This window comes from Hoplias malabaricus, chromosome Y (assembly GCF_029633855.1).
Source record: "Hoplias malabaricus isolate fHopMal1 chromosome Y, fHopMal1.hap1, whole genome shotgun sequence".
NCBI classification, from domain to species: domain Eukaryota; kingdom Metazoa; phylum Chordata; class Actinopteri; order Characiformes; family Erythrinidae; genus Hoplias; species Hoplias malabaricus.
The window spans coordinates 56,172,243-56,197,677 of record NC_089820.1 but is presented as its reverse complement, the minus strand read 5'-3'; the positions used below and the strand labels follow the sequence as shown (position 1 = coordinate 56,197,677).

Genomic DNA, 25,435 nt, shown 5'->3' with positions numbered 1-25,435 from the left:
AAAACCATTGGGAACCCGACCAGTTCTGGGTGCGAGTCTAGCCACCTGATCAATTGGCTCATGTTTACAACCAATTTATGAACTGTTTAATGTGCTTATGTACTCTTTAATGGACGTAAGGTCCAAGACAAGCCGATATACTCCTGCTTATGAATCTACTACCCTTACCTGTCCTCTCTCTCTGTGTCGGTGAGAAGCAGGGCTCTCCCCTCGATCTTTTAGCAGCTATTATACAAATTACAAACACAGTTAGTGTTCTCCTCCAAGCGTGTTGAGCTGTCTAGTGACGTTGGGTCAGCTACAGTTTGTAAAGATTTGGGGACGATCCAGTAACTCATAGCTAGTGAGAATCCCAGTCACTCAGTCACTCATGATCATTGTGTCATATCTTCATGGTTTCCTAGTCTACAGGGAAGCTTTGGGCTCAAGGAAAGGTCACTCACACCTATGGACAATTGCGCACACTCATACCACAGCTCAACCATAGCATCAAGCGTGTATGTGAAGGCCAGGCCTAGTGTGAGAATGGGGTGCCGTTTTCTCAGTCACACCTGAGTCCCTTGTCTGCAGTAACTCCGAGGGAGGAGTGAGAGAAAGTGAAGTCATCACAAGTGTTTAAGGCCACCCATCTCCTTTAATCTCCTCTCAGACACACAGACACACTCCCTCTCTGTGGTTTTCAATGGGCTTCGCCTGCAGGACGCTGACCGGAGGACTGTTCCAGAAAGGTCTCCTGTAGGACCTCTTAAAGCTTTATTTTACTGTTGTTAATTTTATTAGCTGGGTGGAATGTAGCGCCACATTCCCCTTCTGCTCTTAAAATAGGATCCCACCACTGAGGCCAGAGAGCATTGTTAATTACACCACTGCTGTGCAATTAGACCCGGAACGCGAGTATGTGGGGCAGCAGGGCTAAGATTAGTGGCCATTCATTTAAAGTTTAAAAAAAGCACCTTATTTATATTTTGTCTGTATGTGGACAAGGAGTAAAGAGCCTTCAGTGGACATGGTGTTGTGTCTGAACTGTCTGCTGCGCAGTACCTTCACAAATGACAAGCTTAAGTAGCAGTTTTCGATGGTCAGAAATGAAGCTAAGGCCAGTCATTTCTATTAATTAATTCATTCATTCATTCATTATCTGTAACCCTTATCCAGTTCAGGGTCGTGGTGGGTCCAGAGCCTGAAATCATTGGGCGCAAGGCAGGAATACACCCTGGAGGGGGCGCCAGTCCTTCACAGGGCAACACAGACACACCCACATTCACACCTACGGACACTTTTGAGTCGCCAATCCACCTACCAACGTGTGTTTTTGGACTGTGGGAGGAAACCGGAGCACCCGGAGGAAACCCACGCAGACACAGGGAGAACACACCACACTCCTCACAGACAGTCACCCGGAGGAAACCCACGCAGACACAGGGAGAACACACCACACTCCTCACAGACAGTCACCCGGAGGAAACCCACGCAGACACAGAGAGAACACACCACACTCCTCACAGACAGTCACCCGGAGGAAACCCACGCAGACACAGAGAGAACGCACCACACTCCTCACAGACAGTCACCCGGAGGAAACCCACGCAGACACAGGGAGAACACACCACACTCCTCACAGACAGTCACCCGGAGAAAACCCACGCAGACACAGGGAGAACACACCACACTCCTCACAGACAGTCACCCGGAGGAAACCCACGCAGACACAGGGAGAACACACCACACTCCTCACAGACAGTCACCCGGAGGAAACCCACGCAGACACAGGGAGAACACACCACACTCCTCACAGACAGTCACCCGGAGGAAAACCACGCAGACACAGAGAGAACACACCACACTCCTCACAGACAGTCACCCGGAGGAAACCCACACAGACACAGAGAGAACACACCACACTCCTCACAGACAGTCACCCGGAGGAAACCAATGCCGACACAGAGAGAACACACCACACTCCTCACAGACAGTCACCCGGAGCGGGAATCGAACCCACAACCTCCAGGTCCCTGAAGCTGTGTGACTGCGATCATTGCTTTATTGAATGACATGTTTATCAGCTGCTGTATGTGGACATTAATATGAGGATCTGGAGCCCAAGTCACACACTGTTCCACAGAACCTCAGTCATTGTGGGGTAGTTAGAAAGCGTGGAATAAAACAAGCCGTTCTGATTGTGCTCCACTTCTTACATCAAGTGCAGAGACTTTAGAATTGCTCCGCCCCCTCGTCTGAGTGTCTCCAATCAGAGCGTAGGAGCCACGTTTGTGAGAGCACAAAAACAAAGTTAAACGGTGCAAATATGCACATGAAAATATAAGAGCACTGAGTAAACACAGAGAAAACAAAGAGAACCAAGCAAAAACAGATTAAAACCAGGGTTTCTGCTTCACAGACTTCACAGCAGAATTCTCCCAATCCAAACAGCCTTGTTCAGAACGTCTGGTTACAGAACGTATTCAATGAAACTATAACGAGCCGCTCGCTGTTCACTTCGACCCGAGCACACAGCAGTGAGGTATTTTGATCAAAGCAGCGTACAGACATTTCATTAAGGCCCAGAACTCGAGGAGGAAACCCATGCAGACACCGGGGGAACACACCAAACACCTCACAGACCCTGGGGCCACCGCCTGTTAATAAATTAATAAATAATAATTAAATACAAACCCTAGTTATAAAAGCCTTCTTTCAGCTTTTAATTTATTTATTTTATTTTACACTATTTTACATTGCTTCATTGGGAATGGTACAAACGGAGGTCATTCTCCTGTCTTTTAAAGAGTAATGTACAGATCTGAACCATTGTTTTCTTAACAACCCCAACTCTTAAATAACATCATTCATTAATAACTCCCAAATAATACCAACACATTAGACATTCACACAGTGTGGAGAGCTGTAAAGGTCACTGAAAGGCCAAACCCCTGTTAAACTGGAGCTAAATTTCCTGCTGCACCCAAATATTATCACGTGTGTACTTCAGCTATTCCCACTCTTCCTGGAAAGGTTTCTGAGCAAAGAACAAAGAAATGAAAACAATAGAAAGAGAAAAGGCTGTCAGAGAGGACCATGGCATGACTGCAGACAAAGAGACGTTCGAACAGAGATCAGAAGCTGCTTTGATTTTATTTATTACAGAGACACAATGGAGAACTGTAACTTCACTGTACACACTGGACCTTTAGGGTGAAGCAAAAACAATGCCCTGATGTGATGTGGTGTAAAGGTAAAGACTTGGTCAGTGAACAGTAGCGTGACGGCTTTGGATTGTAGTAATAGATTTGGGCCGAAACTGTGGTTGCTTTTGCCACAGTATTTACACAGCATTGTTGGACAGTCTTCTCTTGAGGGCCTACGTTGGGCCAGCATTCCGTAAAGCTTCATCGTAACTACAAAAGACCATAGAAATACACACATCTCCATGTTTGTTTGTTTGTTTGTTTGTTTGTTTCCCAGTAAACAATTAGCCGTTGATTCAACGTTGAAATAACGTAATGACTGCCGTCTAATCAACGTTCTCTTAAGGTTGAAAATGAAAGTTGAAAAGACGTCCAAACACAAACATTGAAAAGACGACTATTAGACGTATTTTGGACGTCCATTGACGTTATTAATTGGTCCCGAAATAAATTACTTGTATAAAACGCGTTTTGGACGTCCACTGACGTTATCGATTGGTCACCACTTAACTAACTTATTAAGATGGAATTTGGACGTCCATTGACGTTTAAAATATGTCCTTGACGGACAGACTACTTTTAGACCTATTTTGAACGTCCAGGGACGTTCCTTGTTTACTGGGTTGTTTGTTTGTTTGTTCTGCATCCCCTGAACTCAGGTGTTCCTACCTCGTGGCCACCGTTTCTGTGTGAAATCCAGACTCACCATGTTCCTGATCAGGATGAGGATGATGACCTGAACACAACAGCTTACGTTTACGTTGTGTAACACTCAAGTGAAAAATGGGCCAATAGAAATGCTCCGTAAAATAGTAAAATCTCTCCGCATTGACTTACATTCAAAATAATGAAAATGTTTACCTTCTCTTCAGTTCTCATTTTGGAGGGAAGACATTTTTGGACAATGTTTATGTTCATTTGATAAGTAAATATTTATTCATTTAAATCGAGAAAGTATTGGAATCAGGCAACTGAAGGCCAGTTAAGAATGCTATGACTGATTAATTGAGGGGACAGTGCATACGTCCATGAATAGAACCCCTCTGTGCTCCGAGGTGCCTCGCCCAGGTCATGATACTTTAGATACCCATCTCCCCTCTGGCAGGAGCCCAGCCTTCACATGATGAGTGCTGAGTGGAGCCGTCTGCACTAAATCTGTCCGAATGAAGTGTGGCTCTCTGTAGGCGGTCCTGGACTGCCCTCGCCTTCGGTCTCATATCGTATCATAATATCTGCTGGACTCCAGCCCTCTGGATGAAGCTCTTCTTTCCAAAACACAAGCTGAAAAGCCATTAGCGGTTTAGCATGTGTGAGACTTGTGTGACTGGAGAAAGTGAAATGCATATTAATCTGTCCTATTTATCCCACACCCTCTCTCTCCTTTCTCTCTCTGTCTCTCTCTCTCTCCTTTTTCGCTCTCTCTTTCTCTCTCTCTTTTTGCTCTCTCTCTGTCCTTTTTCTCTCTCTCTCTGTCCATTTTCGCTCTTTCTCTCTCTCCTTTTTCTCTCTCTCCTTTCTCTCTCTCTCTCTCCTTTTTCACTCTCTCTCTTTCGCTCTCTCTCTCCTTTTTCGCTCTCTCTCTTTCTCTGTCCTTTTTCACTCTCTCTCTCTCTCTCTCTCTCTCTCTCCTGTCCAGAGCAGCTAAAGCATCACACATGAAAATCCATTAGTTTCTGCCTATTTTTTTAAAATATATTTTATGTATAATGTTCACACACTCGGTTCCTTTTTCATGCCCTGTGTATACTGTGGGGCTGACGATTCATATTTAAATTTCTGTCACGTTTAAAGCCTATATCAGACAAAGATATGGGTCCATTAACTTAAATGAAGAAGTTTCAGTTATTTGTGGTCAGTTTCAGAGAGAATGTTCCCAAGCCACAAAGGGGTTTGGGCCAAAATGACAGGGTCTGATAAAGTTCTAACGCAAACCATGACTCCATTTCCCAAAGAAAAGCCCTACTTAAGCAATGGCATTGTGGTCAAGTATAAGCAGCATGTGATGAGCCACACACTCTTTCTCGCTCTTAAATTCGTCTTTTTTTACCCTGCCTGGCACAATGAGGTCACAGCGTTGACATATGACTGTTTTCTCCCGTTTTACAATGCAACAGTTAAAATGAAACTGGCCTTTCTTCATTGCACAATGTATTTAGAGAACTAATATAGTCTGAAATTAGAAGCTGCATGAGTGGGGGAAAAAATAGTGCATGTGTGAAAAACAGTGTGGGTGGAGCTGTGTCAAAATGGGAGCACTTCACCTACAAACACTATTACCGTATTACACACACAATCCTCAGCACGCTCTGTATAAAGCCTCACTGTACTGAATCGACACCGTCGTCTGCCGGCCTCACGGCTATTTCCGTGTGGTGTGTAAATGAACACCTTTTAGGCTCTTTCTCAAGGCCTCATGTCTGCTTTTAATTGGAAATGGTGACCAGGCAAACGAGCTGTAAAGCAAACCCTCTCCACTGGCCACAAAGAAAAACAGCGCCATTAAAAAAGCAGTGAAAGCTCGGACTGAACTCTGAGTTTCTGAAACAGCTCGTTTTCAAGTAACGTCCAGGCTTTTGGTCTCTGTATAGGCCTGTGGTCTGCAAGTGCATGCATGTGGTGTCTGGCTAAAAACAAATGACTTTTTATGAAAGGATTAACACATTGAGGTTCTGGAGCATCACAACGATTTCATCACTGCTACTTTGTGGCTGTAGCTTTAGCATCTAGCTGTCATCACGTCATGCTTTCTTTTGTTTCTGCATTTGTGTGTTTTGCACCATGTGCTTCCACTTTTTATGTTTACCATGTGCTTGACTATACCTTGTCCTCATGTTCTTCTTACTATACTGTGTCTCTCTGATTATTCCCCAGGTCTTCTGTATACTACGAGTGTCATGGGTTCTGGGTTATTGTTAATGTAATGTTCACGGTTAAGCCTGTGTTTATGTCAATTTTAACATTAATATTAGGTTTGTGTTCGTCTCTTGTGTATGGAATGTATTAGAGATACATGTTGCCTTCAGGTTTATGTTAATTAAAACACCTCAGCACAGCCACTACAGCCTAGCGAACGGGGCCCAGTTAGCCTAATTATGCTAGCCTTAGCCAGTTGCTGGTGGTGTTAAATAACAATGAAAATAAATATTTTATTCACTTTATCAGGTTGGTGCCGCATTAATAAAGAGCTGGGGACAGTTTGAGCAAGTTGTGAAAAGTGCTGAAGATTTTCATCTATTCAGGGACTTTTAACTTGAAATGTTTGTTAACAACATGAGCGTAGAACTACAGAAGCTAAATTTGAAAGCTAAGCCTACCCTAGCTGATTGGCTACATCTGGGAAAAGTGAAATATTGTGGATATTTGGTTATTAACCAAACCGTTTCTCCAGTGGCGTAGGTTTTTATGTAAGGAGTGATGTATTCACACGAAAACATAAATATGTGTGGGCCGCAGATATAGACAGGGAGTGTGTATCTGCTGCTGTGCTCCAGTGTTTGTTCCTCTTCGAGTCTTTTTTTTTAAACCGCTATAATAGGAGCTGACAGCTTCATGGACATCAGCCTCCTCTCTGTGGTGAAAGCCTGGGGGCAGTTGCTGCAGGATGAACCTACTGATGATATCTTCCTCAGTTTTACCACTGATACAGTTCTTGTTCAGTGCTGACTGTCTCTTTGTTGTCTGGCCGCAGCTGATTTTATAATATGAATTTATAGTGTTCCTGGAAATGCGTTTGTGTGTGTTTTTATCTATTTCTTAGTCATATTAGTCATTTTATGTTTAGGTTTATTTACATTATAGTAGTTAATAAATGCATTAATTGTATCAGTCTTTCCTATTTCCGGCCACTGCCGTATATGGTGCAACTCCGCTCTCTCTCTCTTCGCCAGTCGCATTGGGTAAAACAATAAAACATAAGTTCAAGCCTTAGTAGTGCATTTAAACATCAGTCTTGCAAGAAATCACACATCTAAACAATATTTAAGTATCTCTAACAGTGTTGTAACTCTTTGTGTGTAAAACTGTGTGTGGAACACAACACATTTCCATTTCGCGACAGATATTTCCCTCAGTGTAAAAGTTAGCTTAGCGGTTAGCTTCCTTTTCTCTGAGGGGAAAATCTACCGCCATTTGTAGTCCTTACATGTAGAGTACGGACACCAACACAGGACAAACGTAATCTCATTGTGAACCTCTCAAAACCACTGAATGCGGTAGCAACGGTCTCATTTGACTGTCACAAGCAGGGGAGGTGGCCGAAGTTAGGGGGCGCTAGTAATCTTAGCAGTATTAGCACCTACTTAAACAAAAGTGTTTTTATCGAAAAACATATTTTTTGATTTGAGTGAGTAAAGTACTTCTATTTATTTACAGTTAGCTAAGATTTCCAATATTGTAATTAAAGTGGCCGGAACATGGGGTAACTACGCTAGCTATGCTATTAATACCTAGATATAAAATAAAAAGAAAAGTACTTTTGTGCATTTTATATTTTCCCTTGGTGTCCACTCATGAAAGTTTGTGTAGTTTATTTTTTTTTTCCTAAACAGAAGGATAAGCCCAGTCTTTTAGGGGGTGAAGTTTGCAAGTTGATTAAGTCTTAGTCTCTGTGTGTTATCACTGTGTCTGAGCTGTTTAAAGCTCTTTCTTTAACTGAGAGTGGAGTGTCTGACCCTCTCTGCCTCGCTCCTTCAGGCTTTTAAACCACATTTGGGTGAAAAGTGATTCAATATACGTTTTTTTTAAATAATTTAAAATATAAAACTGACAAGTCCTTTATTAAAACCTTCTTTTCATCCAGAAGAAAACAGTTTGAAGCTGAAAGTTTATTCAAAGCTAATTATTACTAATATGCTAATTATGGTGATAAATGAAGCATGTGAAATGAAGCAGAAGTGTCCCCAAGCCTTTGACAGGCAGCATTGCTTTGTTAGACTTCTGTATTAAGTCGTCTATTTGTCTAATTCTCTCTTTCTGTCTGGTTTTTCGTTTTTTTGCAGGTCACACCGGCCGCTTCATTAAGGCCTTATTCAGCACCAGTCTGCTCTTTCTTCTGGCCCATGTCTGCTTCCAAATCTGTCTCTACACTGTCCCAGATCTCGATGACACTTTCAAACAAAACTGTGAGTAAAGTGCACAGATGGGTGATTATTGTGCTGCACTCAGAAACTCCCAGAATGCAGATATGTTTGCACTATTGATGTCTCATGATCTGAAACAGTGTTGTCTAATGTCTGAGACTTTGTGGATGCTTGTTTATAGCCACACTCTCTACCTCTAGTACGTGCAGGTTCAACTAGTGTGGCTCAAGAGCCATGTCGCTACAGGAATCTTAACTATGTAAAGTACAATAAATGTGGTGTTACTGTTCGGTACCATTCTTCCAACTTGTTTAAAATGGAATTAAACAACAGAAATGGTAGGAGCTTTTACCTATGCCGGAGGCTGCTACCATGAACACTGGTTTAATAATCCCTGGGCACTGGCCACATGTCTGAATGGTGATATCCAAATAAACGTATCAATAACATGCTAAAATCTTAATTCCATACCGATCACATGTCCCAGACCACTTTAACCATGCTTATTTTCACCCTGAAGCCCAGCGGACCATGTGACTGTTTTAAGAGAGAAGCTAATTATTACAAAAGCTGCTTAAGAAGCTAAAGCACAATAGCTACAGTTGTGCACACTGGATGCTGACTTAGCATGTAATACTTCCAATTAATTGTATATAATCCTGTGCAATTTATGGCCTAACACTTCCACATCCTCAAAATCCTGCTCTTACACGTTTTTAGTAGACACACACACTCTCTCTCTCTCACACACACACACACACTCAGCATGCTAACTCTCAGATGAGGAATGGAATTGGGGGCTATTTGTGAAGCCGCAGGGCCGCAGCTATTAGCCGCTCTGATTTATTTCTGTTTGTGGCTTAGACTTTGCTTATTTTCCTCCTCATTTGGTCCTGAAGGAGCTGAGAGTGTGTAGAGAAGGAGTGTGTGAAGCTCCGGGACTCTGCAGCTTTCAGAGCATGTGCCTGCAGCCCTTGGCTGACTCCCCCCCTGAGGTTTGCAAAGGCTCATGGGAATTCCCTCTGGAAGCCTTGCCTGGGCCTCAGTGCTTGGGTTTGCTTGTGCTGACCATTTTTTGGGCAACTCCTGTTACATTAGCTCTTAAAGAGACTAGAGTTGGTCTGCGCTAGAAAATTCTCTAGACAATTATTGTTATTAAATATAATTATGTTATATAATTATTGTTACATGATTAATTCCTCTATATCTTTACAGGCAGCTCATGGGAGACACTGGCGAGGCATATTGGCGTGTCCAGGTATAAAGATAATATAAAATACAGTTACTGTAGTTCACCACTGAAGACCTGTATTGCTGTGTGTGTAGAGTGCAGTGTTCAGTGTTGTTGAGGATGATGTTGAATAATCATGGTGATGCCCTCTGCAGACTGCCCCTGGAGGAGCCCTGGACGGTGGTGCGGCTCCTGGCCCCCGACCTGGGCGTCTTCATTATCTCTCTGATCACCATGGTGCTGTGTAACCGTTTGGTGAACAGCAGAGAGGAGGCGTCAGCGACCCACGGCTCCACATTCAACCAAGAGGTCAGTAGATCTGAGCTCTGTAATGAAATTCACAGGATATACACAGATATGAAAGATTGCAGTATCCTTGAGGACGGGTTGGAGGCCGTGCACCATTAAAAACAAGGGCAGAATGTGTCATTAATGCAGCAGTCCCCAAAGGTGAAGGAGTATGTGAGGGGTATCGTGGTGTAATCCTTGAGTATGTGTGAGAGTGAGTGAGTTATGAGGCAATTCCATGAGGTGCTTCGTATCTAAAAATGAGCTTTGAAAGTGGCGCTACTCTCTTCGTCATCACTGCCCACATCCCTCTGTGCACACTGGACATTAGCATGTTATGCAGTGCCTCCACTAGAGGGCAGTTCAGAGTCAAAACGACAAAAACGAACATGGCGACAGTGCAGGAGGTGGTGATAATGTAACATTATTTACTACAAAAAACGAAGAAGGAGACAGAGGTGTAACTGGTAGTGATCTGAGAGGCCGTCTTGTGGATGGAGAATTCTTTTGGCTTATTTCACCAGCGGTCATGTTGTGCTTGTGCTATCGACTGCAGTGCCCCACGGTTCCGTCCATTAGGGCTGTGCCATATCGTATCCTTCGTGATAATATCACTGTCATTTTTAAAGGGATTAAAACATCAATATCATGATATATTTAATATTTCTATTTGTTTGCATAATGGGGCGGCACGGTGGCGCAGCAGGTAGTGTCACAGTCACACAGCTCCAGGGGCCTGGAGGTTGTGGGTTCGATTCCAGCTCCGGGTGACTGTCTGTGAGGAGTGTGGTGTGTTCTTCCTGTGTCTGCGTGGGTTTCCTCTGGGTGACTGTCTGTGAGGAGTGTGGTGTGTTCTCTCTGTGTCTGCGTGGGTTTCCTCCGGGTGACTGTCTGTGAGGAGTGTGGTGTGTTCTCTCTGTGTCTGCGTGGGTTTCCTCCGGGTGACTGTCTGTGAGGAGTGTGGTGTGTTCTCTCTGTGTCTGCGTGGGTTTCCTCCGGGTGCTCCGGTTTCCTCCCACAGTCTAAAAACACACGTTGGTAGGTGGATTGGCGACTCAAAAGTGTCTGTAGGTGTGAGTGTGTGTGTGTGTCTGTGTTGCCCTGCGAAGGACTGGCGCCCCCCTCCAGGGTGTATTCCCGCCTTTCACCCAATGATTCCAGGTAGGCTCTGGACCCGCCTCGACCCTGAACTGGATAAGGGTTACAGATAATGAATGAATGAATGAATGTTTGCATAATGACAGGAAAGTTGCTCTGAGATGAAATAATTGTGTTTGTTTTTTTTATTTACTGTAAAGCTTTCAGGGTATATTTTTATATAATTTTTTAGCTAATAATTGAATCATTTTGCATTTGCATTTTGCATTTGCTGTTAATACACACACTACATTTTCTTCACGTTAGTTGTGGGGTAGATTAATAAGCTAAATTGCTTATTTTACACAGTGTCATAATCTGGGTAAGTTACGGTTGTTTAAAATAAAAAAAAAAGCCACATTTGTACTAAAATAATTGTCAATTTAATATATTAATATTAATATAATATATAATTTGTTGCAAACGTATGTTCTTGAAATTAATAAAAGTATTTTTTAGTGTTTTATTCATATCACCAAAATTTCGGTATCACCAAAATACCCTGAAATATCGTGATATTATTCTAGTGCCGAATCGCCCACCTCTACCATTCATATCTGTAAGCTGTCAGAGAATGTACACAAATACGAACAGAATTAATGCAGAATACGAACAGAAGGCTCTGTGCATCTGTGTTTAGCACTGAGCATAAATGAGCCTTTAGATGACCCTTCCCTCTACACTGTGCTTGATGCTCACCAGGATGGGTATCTGTTAAATAACTTAGAGTTAAATTTTCTCTGTTGAGAGTGAGTTTGGTGAATCTTTCCAGAGAGAATTCAGATGCCATAGCGATTATTTCCCCACCTCTTTCTTTTATCATGCGTTGTGGCTCCCGCCCTCAGGTTAATAGTTAATGTCGTTCATGTTTAGTGTTTCGTACATCTCTGTAACTGCATTCCTTCAGCCCCGGGGGGGGAATGGAACCATCGCGTCATGGAGGGTTTAGTAGGTATTTTTCAGCGTGACTGCAGTTTGAAGCTGTGACAGCATCGATATTTTACCGCAGCCTTCTCCGCAGTCATAAACCCTGAAGACACTTTCACATGGCATCCCCAGACTCAAAGAGACACTTTGTTTCCCTTTTGAGTCTCGACTGCACACAACACATTCATGTGCAGATGCCGAAGAGAGGAAACCAAAGGAAAAGTGGAAAACTAGTCAATGGATTGATTCTAAAGAGTAGTCTTCCCTCAGTCGTCTTTATTTGTGCAGCAGGGCCATAGATATTCTTTTCTATGAATAAATGGGTTTTCCCCAGGGATGCACAAGAACATTCATTCATTCATTATCTGTAACCCTTATCCAGTTCAGGGTCGTGGTGATACTTTAGAGTCACCAATCCACCTACCAACGTGTGTTTTTGGACTGTGGGAGGAAACTGGAGCACCCGGAGGAAACCCACGCAGACACAGGGAGAACACACCACACTCCTTACAGACAGTCACCTGGAGGAAACCCACACAGACACAGGGAGAACACACCACACTCCTCACAGACAGTCACCCGGAGGAAACCCACGCAGACACAGAGAGAACACACCACACTCCTTACAGACAGTCACAAGAACAATGATCTTAATTTACGTAAACCCTGCTAAAATTTCAAAGCAGATCCTTCAAGCTACAAACCAAACCCTTCAAGAACATACAGTCCATATATAGAGACTGTAAAAGCTCCACACAGTCGTTTTATTGTGATGTCACAATAGACAGTGCATTTACATATATCCAGCTATTGGTTCGACAGTAGTTTAGCTCCTCCCACTCACGTTTAAATCTGAACTAATTTTGCAGGTATCACATACACCAACCAGCCATAACATTACTAACACCTCCTTGTTTCTACACTTACTGTCCACGTTTTCATCTCCACCTGACCATACAGGAGCACTTAGTAGTTCCACAGTTACACACTGTAGGAAATCTATTGCTCTGCATACGTTCTTTGTCCTCTTTCACCCTGTATTTAACTGGTCAGGACCCCCACAGAGCAGGTGTGATGTGGTGGTGGATCATTCTCAGCGCTTGCAGTGACACTGACGTGGTGGTGGTGTGTTAGTGTGTGTTGTGCTGGTGTAGAGTGGATCAGACACAGCAGTGCTGCTGGAGTTTTTAAACCCCTCAGTGTCACCTACTGGACTAAGAATAGTTCACCAGCCAACAGCATCCTGTGGCAAGTCACCACTGGAAACAAAGTATGCAGAGCAACATGTATGCTACAGTCTGAAATTAAAGAGCTACAAAGTGCTCCTGTGTGGCCAGTGGACCTGAGAGAATGGGGGTAGACAGTGATGTTAAAGCTGATTTGTGTGTAGGTATTGCTTTGAGTTGTTAGATATCTGCTACAGAAAGAAGGACACCGCACTGGAGGATGTGTCCCAAATACACTTCAGCAGAGTAGGGTCATTTTTACGATGCTGTGATGGAGTCTGCTCTGATCGCTCAGGGATCTCTCAGAGTCTGGTTTAAAACGGATCTGAGACTGGTTTTAGATGCACACTGGAAGTGTGTGCAGAGCTCTTCCTCTTCTCTCTGGCATCACTATCATTTGAGAGAGAGAGAGAGAGAGAGAGAGAGAGAGAGAGAGAGGAGAGAGAGAGAGAGAGAGAGAGAGAGAGAGAGAGAGAGAGAGAGAGAGAGAGAGAGAGAGAGAGAGAGAGATACAGTCAGAGAGAAAGAGAGAGATACAGGCAGAGAGAGAGAGATACAGGCAGAGAGAGAGAGATACAGGCAGAGAGAGAAACAGAAGAATGATAGAGATCATGAGAGATGACGAGAGAGAGATAGTGAGTAAGGAGAGAGAGAGAGAGAGAGAGAGAGAGAGAGAAAGAGAGCTGTTTTGCACTCACTCCAGCACAAGACCAGACTCATCTCTGCTCTCTAAGCACTTTCTGAGTCCTGTGTTTAATCTCTGAATTCTGAATTGAACTAAATTACAGTGTGCTGTTGTTTTTTTTCACAGTTCCTTAAATTTCCTGAGGCCAGATGTGTGCGTTTTGTGTTGCCTGTCATATAGATGTTACTATATATATATATGTGTGTGTGTGTGTGTTCGTGTGTATCTGTTTGGCTTAAAATATTTTCCTGAGGGTGGTTGTGCCAGTAATGTGACTGTCAAACAGCTTCAGAGTCCTGGGGTTGTGTGTTCAGACCCAGCCTCAGGTCAGTGTCTGTGAGGAGTGTGGTGTGTTCTCCCAGTGTCTGTCTAGGTTTCCTCTAGGTACTTTGGTATGTGAATGTCCTGTCTGCGTTGTGTTCAGGGTGGACTCCAGAACCACTGCGTCTCTAAGTGACTGCAGAAAATGAATGAATGAAGGTGTCGGGGCAGGTTTGGACAGTTATTGTACTGCGAGGATGAGCAGGTCCAGGTTATTTTCATACAGAATTTTCTTTAGTTTGTGACTGTAATTTAGAACCAGGACTTGGTGATATGGCTCGGGCTCGGATTGGGGGCAGATTGGACTGGGCTCAGGCTGTATTTGTTGTGTATTGTATGTAGTTAGCAAAAGGGGTTCAGTATGGATACTGGATTCTTCGACATTGTTTAAAGCAGCATTGAACAATGTATGCATTCAGGTGTTTGTTCTGAGTGTTTAGGACTCTGTACAGAACCAGTGCTCTGCGTGTGTTTGTACTGGGTTTTACAGCAGGGTTTTGTTGGACGACTTGTGTTTTCAGAAGTGATAGAGGGGGACTCCCCTGTATGACTCATATATATATATATACACACACACACACACTCCTAACATGCACACCAGCAATTGCTGAACATGGTCAGAATCCAAAGCATGCCTCACTAGTGCGGCTCTGCTGTAGTTTGCGGTGTTTTACTGTTCGTGCCTGTGGTGAAAGTCTGAAGCCACTGCTTGCATTTCTTTATGTTCTTACCCTCACTTCCTTTTCTTCTTTTCCTTCGTGCCCTTCGCTCAATCTGCCGCTCCGCTGCCCAACAACTTCCTCCCGCCGCCCAGCAACGAGAAAACAAACAAAGGCACAACCTGAAGTGTGTCAGCGCTGACATATAGAAACGTTATTAGATCAATTAACACAGACGTCCGAGAGCTTCGCAGGCCATGTGTGTCCACTCCGCCGAGACCGGGCCACAATAGAAACTCTTTCAACACAGTAGTAGATGTTTGTTATTTCAAGTAAATATTTGTTAGATCGGCTTCTTGAGGAAAGGGGAGCTCGGATACGCCTCCAGAACCTTTGATTATACAGGCTGTCAGTGCTCATATGTTTTCCGTGAGGGTGGGAGTGTCCGACCTCGCTAACAATGCAGCATTCAACACACACCCTGCCCTGCAGCTCCTCCAGTGGCCGCTGGATTCTCACATTCAGAAACCCTAGCTCTCGATCTACACACGTGTGTCCTGAGATGTTGAATGCACATGACACAGATTCAGTACTGGCTGTGGATCATGTGCTGATAAGTGGCAGTGTCTTTGTGGATTTTGGAGTCTGTTTGTTGGAGCTAGGATCTCACATCAAAAGGAAAATAAGAATGAATCTGATTCAATGCTGTAACAAACCTGTCATGAAACAGCACTCCGTATTCTTAGCCGTGTATTTCTTTGTCTTCTGAAATAGCTCATTTTTAAAGGCTAGTTTTTTAACTCTCATACTGTATTTAGGGTTTCAGGTTCTTATTAAGGGCAGTCTTTCATTTGCGTCGTCACGATAAGGATTGTAAGGATTCTGATACAGTATCAAAAAAAGAAACGTTGTGGAGTGTAAAGCCTGATTTGCAGCACATGCGGCTGCAGTGTTTACGGCGGTTGAGCTCAGCACTGCAGGTGGAATTCAGCCCACCATCAAGAAAAGACATGTGTCAGTCTCTCTCTCTCTCTCTCTATTAATGTAACAATGGAAAGGGCTGTATAGTGTCTGGTCTTTGATGTGGTCAGGATGTCCTGCAGGTCCTGATTGATTTCAGCTGGAGGAGCAGGGCTCTGAGACTGTTCACACTGTTTCACTGTCTCTCCAGTGAAGTATTTACTGCCTCAGTGTTACAAACCTCATATCTCCATGTTATATATATATATTAAAGATATATTACAATGTAAACAGTAAAATTATAGTTATTTTGTGGGGCAGCACTCTGGCAGTCTCTGAGTTCGAGTCCCGCTCTGGGTGACTGTCTGTGAGGAGTGTGGTGTGTTCTCCCTGTGTCTGCGTGGGTTTCCTCCGGGTGACTGTCTGTGAGGAGTGTGGTGTGTTCTTTCTGTGTCTGCGTGGGTTTCCTCCGGGTGACTGTCTGTGAGGGGTGTGGTGTGTTCTCCTGTGTCTGCGTGGGTTTCCTCCGGGTGACTGTCTGTGAGGAGTGTGGTGTGTTCTCCCTGTGTCTGCGTGGGTTTCCTCCGGGTGACTGTCTGTGAGGGGTGTGGTGTTGTTCTCCTTGTGTCTGCGTGGGTTTCCTCCGGGTGACTGTCTGTGAGGAGTGTGGTGTGTTCTCCCTGTGTCTGCGTGGGTTTCCTCCGGGTGACTGTCTGTGAGGGGTGTGGTGTGTTCTCCCTGTGTCTGCGTGGGTTTCCTCCGGGTGACTGTCTGTGAGGAGTGTGGTGTGTTCTCCCTGTGTCTGCGTGGGTTTCCTCCGGGTGACTGTCTGTGAGGGGTTGTGGTGTGTTCTCCCTGTGTCTGTGTGGGTTTCCTCCGGGTGACTGTCTGTGAGGAGTGTGGTGTGTTCTCCGTGTCTGCGTGGGTTTCCTCCGGGTGACTGTCTGTGAGGAGTGTGGTGTGTTCTCCCTGTGTCTGCGTGGGTTTCCTCCGGGTGACTGTCTGTGAGGAGTGTGGTGTGTTCTTTCTGTGTCTGCGTGGTTTCCTCGGGTGACTGTCTGTGAGGAGTGTGGTTTCAAGGAGCCAGAGTTGGTTATTTTTACACAAACAGATCCTCTGCGGAGATAAAGCAAAGTTTAAACACACAGGAGACACTTGAGGAAGTAAAGATGATTTACACGTCAAAGAAACATCAGGATTACAGTGTGAAGATAACATCCAGGAATAGAAAACCAGAACACACCGAGCCACTCTGTACATTCTGAGCTGATCAGATAACGCAGATCTTAAATCACCCAGTGTAAACCAGGCCGAGACTGGACACAGACCACCGTCCCAGGGCTCAGACACTTCAGAGAGAGTGTGAGGTGCATTAGAGCTGGGTGTAAACAGTTCTCTGTTCCAGACGCTTCCACAGTTATACGTCATTAGTGAGGGTTTAAAAATCTATTCCTAAAGTTTATCAAAAATATTATTCCTTACACTTTACTCAGTAAATTAATTTCATTCTCTCCAACTCCCTCCTCTTTTTCTGTTAATCTTTCTTTTTCTCTTTTTTCTTCCTATTTTTATCTCTGCATTCTTCTTCTTCTATTTCCCCTCCATTCACGCTTCATTATTTTTTTTTCTTTTCTTTCTGTCTTGTTCTCTCTTTCTTTCAGACTTTTCTCTTTTCTCTTCATTGTTTCTCTCTCTTCTCTACTTTCTCTCTTTCGTTCTGTCACTCTCTCCCTTCCTGTCTTTCTCTTGTGTCTCTGACTGGAATGATGGCAGATGGTGGAAAAAATCCTTAGAAACCGTCTCCACACAGTCAGAGAAACACAGCCCGGTCCAGAGCTTCATTAGTTCCCTGTGGTTAATCAGTTAACGCAGTCCAGAGGAAGAAAGGGTGTTTGGGGGAAGGTTTTATTTATATATATTTGTTATTTATTTTTATTAATATATTTAATTATTAACCTGACAGACAAGCTACATATATACACACACAGAATTAGGTTGCACACAGGTCACCCAGGCAACACTGACAGGCTTTTATATGAATGTCAATGCAGTTTTACAACACACACAACTTTGATTAATCTCCGATTCTGTAAACAACAGTATCCAAGCCTTGAAGCTCACATTATGAGCCCTCCCCCCACTCTCTCCCTCTCTCTCTCTCTTTCTCCTTCTCTCTCTCTCTCTCCCCTCCCCTCTCTCTCTCCTTCTCCTTCTCTCTCTCTCTCCCTCCCTCTCTCTCTCTCTCCTTCTCCTTCTCTCTCTCCCCTTCTCTCTCTCTCTCTCTCCTCCGCTCTCTCTCTCTCTTCTCTCTCTCCTTCTCCTTCTTCTCTCTCTCCCCTTCTCTCTCTCTCCTCTCTCTCTCTCTCTCCTTCTCTCTCTCTCCTCTCTCTCTCTCTCTCCTTCTCTCTCTCTCTCCTCTCCTTCTCTCTCTCTCTTCTCTCTCTCTCTCTCTCTCTCTCTCTCTCTCTCTCTCCCCTTCTCTCTCTTCCTCTCTCCTCTCTCCTTCTCTCTCTCTCCTCTCTCTCTCTCTCTCCTTCCTCCTCTCTCTCTCTCCTTCTCCTCTCTCTTTCTCTCTCTCTCTCTTCTCTCTCTCTCTCTCTCTCCTTCTCTCTCTCTCTCTCTCTCTCTACCCTCTCTCTCTCTCTCTCTCTCTACCCTCTCTCTCTCTCTCTCTCTCTCTACCCTCTCTCTCTCTCTCTCTCTCTCTCTCTCTCTCTCTCCCCTCTCTCTCTCTCTCTCCCCTCTCTCTCCTCTCTCTCTCCCTCTCTCTCTCCTCTCTCCCTCTCTCTCTCTCTCCCCTCTCTCTCTCTCTCTTTCTTCTTCTCTCTCTCTCTCTCTCATGTCACACCTTAGTAATGTCCTGTTTTCCCAGGATCTTAATGCCTTCTGTATTGATACCTGTTCATTTGTCTCAGTTTTTATGTAATGAGTTGGAGCTCAGTGACATCTTCATACTCCATTTACTGCTGAGTTTCTTGTCTTCGCATTAACAGCTGTCTGACGTGAAGAGAGGGCTGAGCAAGTCTTAATAATAGTTCTTTTATTTCTACAGCAACTTTCTTAGAAGTAACAGTTTAAAATGCTGAACAAACAAGTGACAGCGCGAAATAATGAAAATATAGTGAATGCGTTAAATAAGATATATAACTGTGTAGATTTGCAGGAGTTAATGCACAGGTATTCAGTGTCATCACACGTGCTCATTCATTCATTCATTCATTCGTTCGGCTTTGGAAGCAAGCAGAAGTTCTTTTCTGCACTGAATTTATTCCTCTTTAAATCTCCTCTCTCATCCCAGGAGGCCGGTACAGACGAGGAGGAGGAAGAGGAGGATGAGGATGGTGACGATGAGGAGGAGGATGAGGGGCGGCAGTCGTCCAGCGCTCCAGAGGAAGAGTCCAGTCGAGCTGCTCTGTTGGCCGCTCGTCTGAGAGCCACAGCTCAGCGTTTTCTCAGGAACATGGGTCGCCTGCTGGCCGTCACACTGCTGCTCTGGCTGGTGAGAGAAACAGAAAACACACACTTACACAGTGTGTTCTGGAGGGTCTCTTCAGAGCAGTGTCACAGATCTCTCAGAGCACTGGCTGATTAAACCATAAGTGTACCAATTTGTGCTCCATAGAGCGGGTCCCCACATGGGGGCGGTGATGTTTAGTATAGAGCCGCTTTGAGAATTTAAAGTCTGGACTGTTTCTGTTTCCACTAAAAGCTGATTGTCTTCCTCAGGGATCACACTGCCCTCAGCCTTCTCCGCCATCTATTTCCTTCTCTTCATCGGCGTGTGCACCTGGTGGGCCTGCCACCTCCCCATCAGCCAGCTGGGCTTCAATGCGCTGTGTGTGATGGTCAGCTTCTTCAGTGCAGGTCACCTCGTGTGTCTGTACCTGTACCAGAGCGACATTGCCCAGAACATCTTCGCCCCGAGCAGCCTGTGGGCCAGGTACGCTTCCACATCACTGCAGAAGCAGTTCGTCCCTGAATGGTCCGGCTTATGCTCCACAGAGCGGGTCCCCCACATGGGGGCAGTCATATGTAAAACAGGTTTAGTATGGAATTTCTGATACAGCCAGGCCACTAGGTGTCAGTTTAATGGCTGTTTCTTACCATGAAGGTGAGAAAATGATGGACTGGTCCTTTAATGCCTGGAGCTTGCTTGAGATTACAGACTGAGACTCTAACACAGGCTCTGCTTCATTAGTCTTTAAACACACTCTAGAGACAATCTGGCATTTATTAAGTCTGATGGTGTGGACATTTATAATCCCCACACCCCATTCCTATCTTCTCCCAAGTCCTACCACTCAATTTAAACGAGTGGTGTCACCAATGTGTGTGTGTGTGTGTGTGTTATATAAGTATGAGAAACAGGGGGCTGTAGAGGTGGTGGGTGATGGAGGTAGGTGGAAGCGTGATGTGATTTGTGTGAGCTCACGGCTCTGTGGGAAACGTGTGGAGCTTTAGAGTGAGCGAGGCTTTGGCTTTGAATAGAGGAATCAGTGCTAACCACAAGGACCCCCCCCCCATTCCTGACTAATTACATATTTGGTGCAATAATAGAAACACGTTGAGTGTATATACTATGTTTACAGTCCAAATTTACTTCACTTAGGTGTTGCTTTGAAAATTGAAAATGTAAGCATAAGAATGAGAGAACGAATATATATTAGCATTGCTTTTGTAGCGACAGTGTCCCACCTGCTGAAGTGGTCCCACCTAATATCATCTAATCTCCTCTCGGTATAATGCCAGATTATTTAAAATCAGAGTTTATGATAGAGCGAAGGAGGTACTGTCTCTGTCACAGCTCCGGGTGACTGTCTGTGAGGAGTGTGGTGTGTTCTCCCTGTGTCAGTGTGGGTTTCCTCCGGGTGACTGTCTGTGAGGAGTGTGGTGTGTTCTCTCTGTGTCTGCGTGGGTTTCCTCCCAGTGACTGTCTGTGAGGAGTGTGGTGTGTTCTCCCTGTGTCTGTGTGGGTTTCCTCCGGGTGACTGTCTGTGAGGAGTGTGGTGTGTTCTCTCTGTGTCTGCGTGGGTTTCCTCCGGGTGACTCTCTGTGAGGAGTGTGGTGTGTTCTCCCTGTGTCTGTGTGGGTTTCCTCCGGGTGACTGTCTGTGAGGAGTGTGGTGTGTTCTCCCTGTGTCTGTGTGGGTTTCCTCCGGGTGACTGTCTGTGAGGAGTGTGGTGTGTTCTCCCTGTGTCTGCGTGGGTTTTCTCCGGGTGCTCCGGTTTCCTCCCACAGTCCAAAAACACACACTGGTAGGTGGATTGGCGACTCAAGTGTCTATAGGTGTGAGTGTGTGTGTGTTGCCCTGTGAAGGACTGGCGCCCCCTCCAGGGTGTGTTCCCACCTTGCACCCAGTGATTCCAGGTAGGCTCTGGACCCACCATGACCCTGAGTTGGATAAGGGTTAGAGACAATGAATGACTGAATGATACAATGACAAAATCTGTGATGCCAGGTGAAGGGCAATCCACCACATCATCAGATTAGTTATTACAGTGGTGTTACTTAATAAAAAGATTTCAAAACCAGTGACAGAATATCACTGCACTTCCAAGGTCTGAAATGTAAAAAGTGTGACTTGTTGGCAATGAGACCTGTGGTTGGTGTGCTCAGGAACCTTGTATTTCTGTTGCGTTAGTGAAGCACTGAGGCAGTAGGAGTTGTGTAGATTAGGGAACTTATCTTGACCTGTGTGCATTTCTGCTGGCTGCCAGGGCACTGTGCATATCTGGCAACCTGGCATAAACCTGAGAACTAGATACATCTGGAGGATATCTCTCTCCCTCTCTCTCTCTCTCTCTCTCTCTCACACACTCACACTCTCTCTCACACACACACACACACACAGTAACCGCCGGTGTTTATTGCTTAGTCAGGTTGCCAGTTGTGTGCATTCCTCTCATCCCACAAATCTCTCTTGACCTTTGCTCTGTCATGGAGATGATGATAGATGGTGGTTGCACTGTTGTAAATTGACCTGCCAAGTTGCAAGGGTATACACACACACACACACACACACACACACACACACACACACACTCTCAAGTCAAAACTAACTAGTTGAGCTGACATGATCTCCAAACAAGAAGGGGACAGCCTTGAAAAGTTCTGGGCTAAATGTGTGTGAGAATATCAGCTTAATAACATGGTGGGGACTAGACTGAGTGTTTGAGCATGGTACATTAAATCTAATTAAAGCACTTCATTTAAAAATACATCATGTAAAAAAAGAAATGCGTTGTGTCTTGGTCGATTTGTACATTTACTATCAATAATATTTAATAATTATTTTCTCCCTCCAGACTCTTTGGTCTCAAGGATGTAATCACACCTTCAAACTGTTCCTCTTTCGATGCCCTCATCATCAACACGAGTCACGATTGGCCGGTTTACGTCAACCCCGGAATCCTGCTGCTCCTCTACGTCACCGTGGCCATCGTCCTGAAGATCAACAGCCACAATTACACTGAGGTCATCCTCTAAACTGTGTTTGTTTCAGTGTCTTTACGGTGACAGTAAACACCTGCCACGGCCCAGGACTGAAGTTTGAGGTTGGTAATTATTACCGTTTTCATTGGTTTTACAGACGATTGTGGGCGAGGCCAGGGTGACAGGGAGTGGAGACGGAGAGGAAGTGGAGCTAAAACAGTGGGCCGCAGGCCGAAAAAGCCCTCACGATGACACTAAGGTGGGTCTAAAGACCTGTATGCGCTCGATATTGACAGTTTTTTATTGAGCTGGCTGCAGCTTTAAAGGTATAAAGGAGAATTATTTGGATTCATGCTGTGTTTCTATCTTGGTTTTTAATCGTGGTGTTGGTTTTTACAGCAAATGCTGCTGGCCACAGGTGAAAGTCCTGGGCAGGAATCAGACCCATCCAACACTAAAGAGAACGTTACAAACGGTTCTAGTCAGCACGACCTGGGTAAGAGGACCTCTATAAATCTACAGCACAGTGCCGTGGAGGATACTGTATAGAAACAGAAGTAATGCTGCTGGTAAAAGAATGTATTTCGATCGTTAGTGCTGTAGGTGATATTTTATCATCATCACGGTTAATTGAAAATGTCTCACCTTGCCTTGATATATGCAGTATTAGTGATTCTGTTATATTAAATATATGATTTTGTTGAAGGATTTATTGGCTGCAACAACAGTGGCTTCAATTACTATTTTGTAATAAAAATAATAATAACAAGAGACTTTTTATAGCACCTTTCATATACATCAAGGATGGCTTTGAGAATCATTGGATGCAAGGCAGGAACACACACTGGAGAGGGCGCCAATCCTTTGCAGGGTGACACACACACATTATGTACACTCGGTGGTAGTCGCCAATCCACCTACCAACGTGTGTTTTTGGACTGTGGGAGGAAACCCACGCAGACACAGAGAGAACACACCACACTCCTCACAGACAGTCACCCGGAGGAAAACCACGCAGACACAGAGAGAACACACCACACTCCTCACAGACAGTCACCCGGAGGAAACCCACGCAGACACAGGGAGAACACACCACACTCCTCACAGACAGTCTCCCGGAGCAAACCCACACAGACACAGGGAGAACACACCACACTCCTCACAGACAGTCACCCGGTGGAAACCCACGCAGACACAGGGAGAACACACCACACTCCTCACAGACAGTCACCCGGTGGAAACCCACGCAGACACAGGGAGAACACACCACACTCCTCACAGACAGTCACCCAGAGGAAACCCACACAGACACAGGGAGAACACACCACACTCCTCACAGACAGTCACCCGGAGGAAACCCATGCGGACACAGAGAGAACACACCACACTCCTCACAGACAGTCACCCGGAGGAAACCCACGCAGACACAGAAAGAACACACCACACTCCTCACAGACAGTCACCCGGAGGAAACCCACGCAGACACAGGGAGAACACACCACACTCTTCACAGACAGTCACCCAGAGAAAACCCACACAGACACAGGGAGAACACACCACACTCCTCACAGACAGTCACCCGGTGGAAACCCACGCAGACACAGAGAGAACACACCACACTCCTCACAGACAGTCACCCGGAGGAAACCCACGCAGACACAGAAAGAACACACCACACTCCTCACAGACAGTCACCCGGAGGAAACCCACACAGACACAGGGAGAACACACCACACTCCTCACAGACAGTCACCCGGAGGAAACCCACGCAGACACAGGGAGAACACACCACACTCCTCACAGACAGTCACCCAGAGAAAACCCACACAGACACAGGGAGAACACACCACACTCCTCACAGACAGTCACCTGGAGCGGGACTCAAACCCACAACCTCCAGGTCCCTGGAGCTGTGACAGAGACACTACCTGCTGCTCCACGGTGCCGCCCCAATAATAAAACAGACCACTCAAATTAAGAAGGATATGAACTGCAAAAACAAAAACAAATAAAAATCAGAAAAAAGAGCCATCTAGATAATAAGCTATAAACTATAGAGCATTTAGGAGCATTTGCTATCCAGAATTTTAAACGTGTTTACGTGTGTGTGTGTGTGTGTGTGTTTTTCAGGGTTTAGCGGCGAGACCCTGGAGCAGCAGGATGAAGACAGCCCTCTGCGTTTAGTCAGCAGGATGATCATGCAGCAAAGTTACAACTGTGCCCTCATTGCTATGATGGTATCAGCAACTTTACATTTATATCTAAGGCATTTGGAGGACACTGTCACACCCCGTGGTTAATTGATATGGTTTGGTGCTACTGTCCAAGCCGAGGACTGAACCCTAGTCTGCTGTTTGGAGAACAGCGGCCGTTACCCAGTATTCTTACTTATAAAATAACACTTTTGACCTAAGGTGTCCAAATCTTAAGGGGCTCAGTTTATTGTGGATAGTTTTCATACCATTTCTTTCTACAAAGCTTGACTGGACAAACATCAAACACACACACACACACAGCTCCAGCAGTATTTATCCAGGTATTTCACAGAGCTCCTCCCTAAACGTCGATGTGCCTGTTCTCTGCAGGTGTGGAGTATAATGTACCACAGCTGGCTGACCTTTGTGCTGCTGTTGTGGGCGTGTGTGATCTGGATGCTGCGAGCTCGGCGCAAGTTTGCCATGCTCTGCTCTCCGTTTCTGCTGCTCTATGGCCTGGGCCTCTGCTGCCTGCAGTACGTCTGGGCCATGGACCTGGAGCAGGAGCTGCCCAAACACGTCGGCTCCATGAGCCTCAGGCAGATGGGCCTCGACCGAGCACCTTACCCCTGCCTCCGTCTCGGAGCTATGGTGAGTTTAGCATCACACAGGCCCAGTGATGTGGCACATGGATAACTACTATAACTACTTTACACACAAAATAGACAAGCAGCTCCACATGCTACAAAACCCTTAAATAACTTATGTATCCTGTGCTGTATAAAGTGAATGTGACACAGGTGTTTCTCTCCTCTTTCTGATGCTCAGCTGCTGTTCACACTGACATTCTGGCTGCTTCTACGACATTCTGTGAAGGATATTTTCTGCAGGAAGAAGCAGCAGACCGCTCCTTTGCAGGAGGTCACCACCGGAGGTCAGAGTCTCTCTTATAGCTATATATCTTTGTTTTATTTGTTACATTACGGAACAGCATTGTATTTTACCAAACGTGACACACACAAGGTTTTCATCTTAGTGAGTGACACCTATAACACGTAACACACTGCAGGGGATAAATGCAGAATAAAGCCTCCAGGGGGCCCAGATATCA

The 25,435-nt window shown here is 45.1% G+C and overlaps 1 protein-coding gene across 1 annotated transcript in view; it reads left to right on the top strand.

Moving 5' to 3' along the window:
• LOC136678470 (piezo-type mechanosensitive ion channel component 1-like) overlaps positions 1–25,435 on the top strand; it is a 91,675-nt gene that overhangs the window by 34,191 nt on the left and 32,049 nt on the right. Inside the window, exons 5-15 of the mRNA XM_066656523.1 lie at positions 8,183–8,305; positions 9,479–9,521; positions 9,650–9,803; positions 18,996–19,227; positions 19,424–19,637; positions 22,003–22,171; positions 22,287–22,388; positions 22,529–22,625; positions 24,260–24,366; positions 24,715–24,975; positions 25,153–25,258. Of these exons, the coding sequence (XP_066512620.1) occupies positions 8,183–8,305; positions 9,479–9,521; positions 9,650–9,803; positions 18,996–19,227; positions 19,424–19,637; positions 22,003–22,171; positions 22,287–22,388; positions 22,529–22,625; positions 24,260–24,366; positions 24,715–24,975; positions 25,153–25,258 (1,608 nt within the window). The remainder of the gene's footprint in view (positions 1–8,182; positions 8,306–9,478; positions 9,522–9,649; positions 9,804–18,995; positions 19,228–19,423; positions 19,638–22,002; positions 22,172–22,286; positions 22,389–22,528; positions 22,626–24,259; positions 24,367–24,714; positions 24,976–25,152; positions 25,259–25,435) is intronic.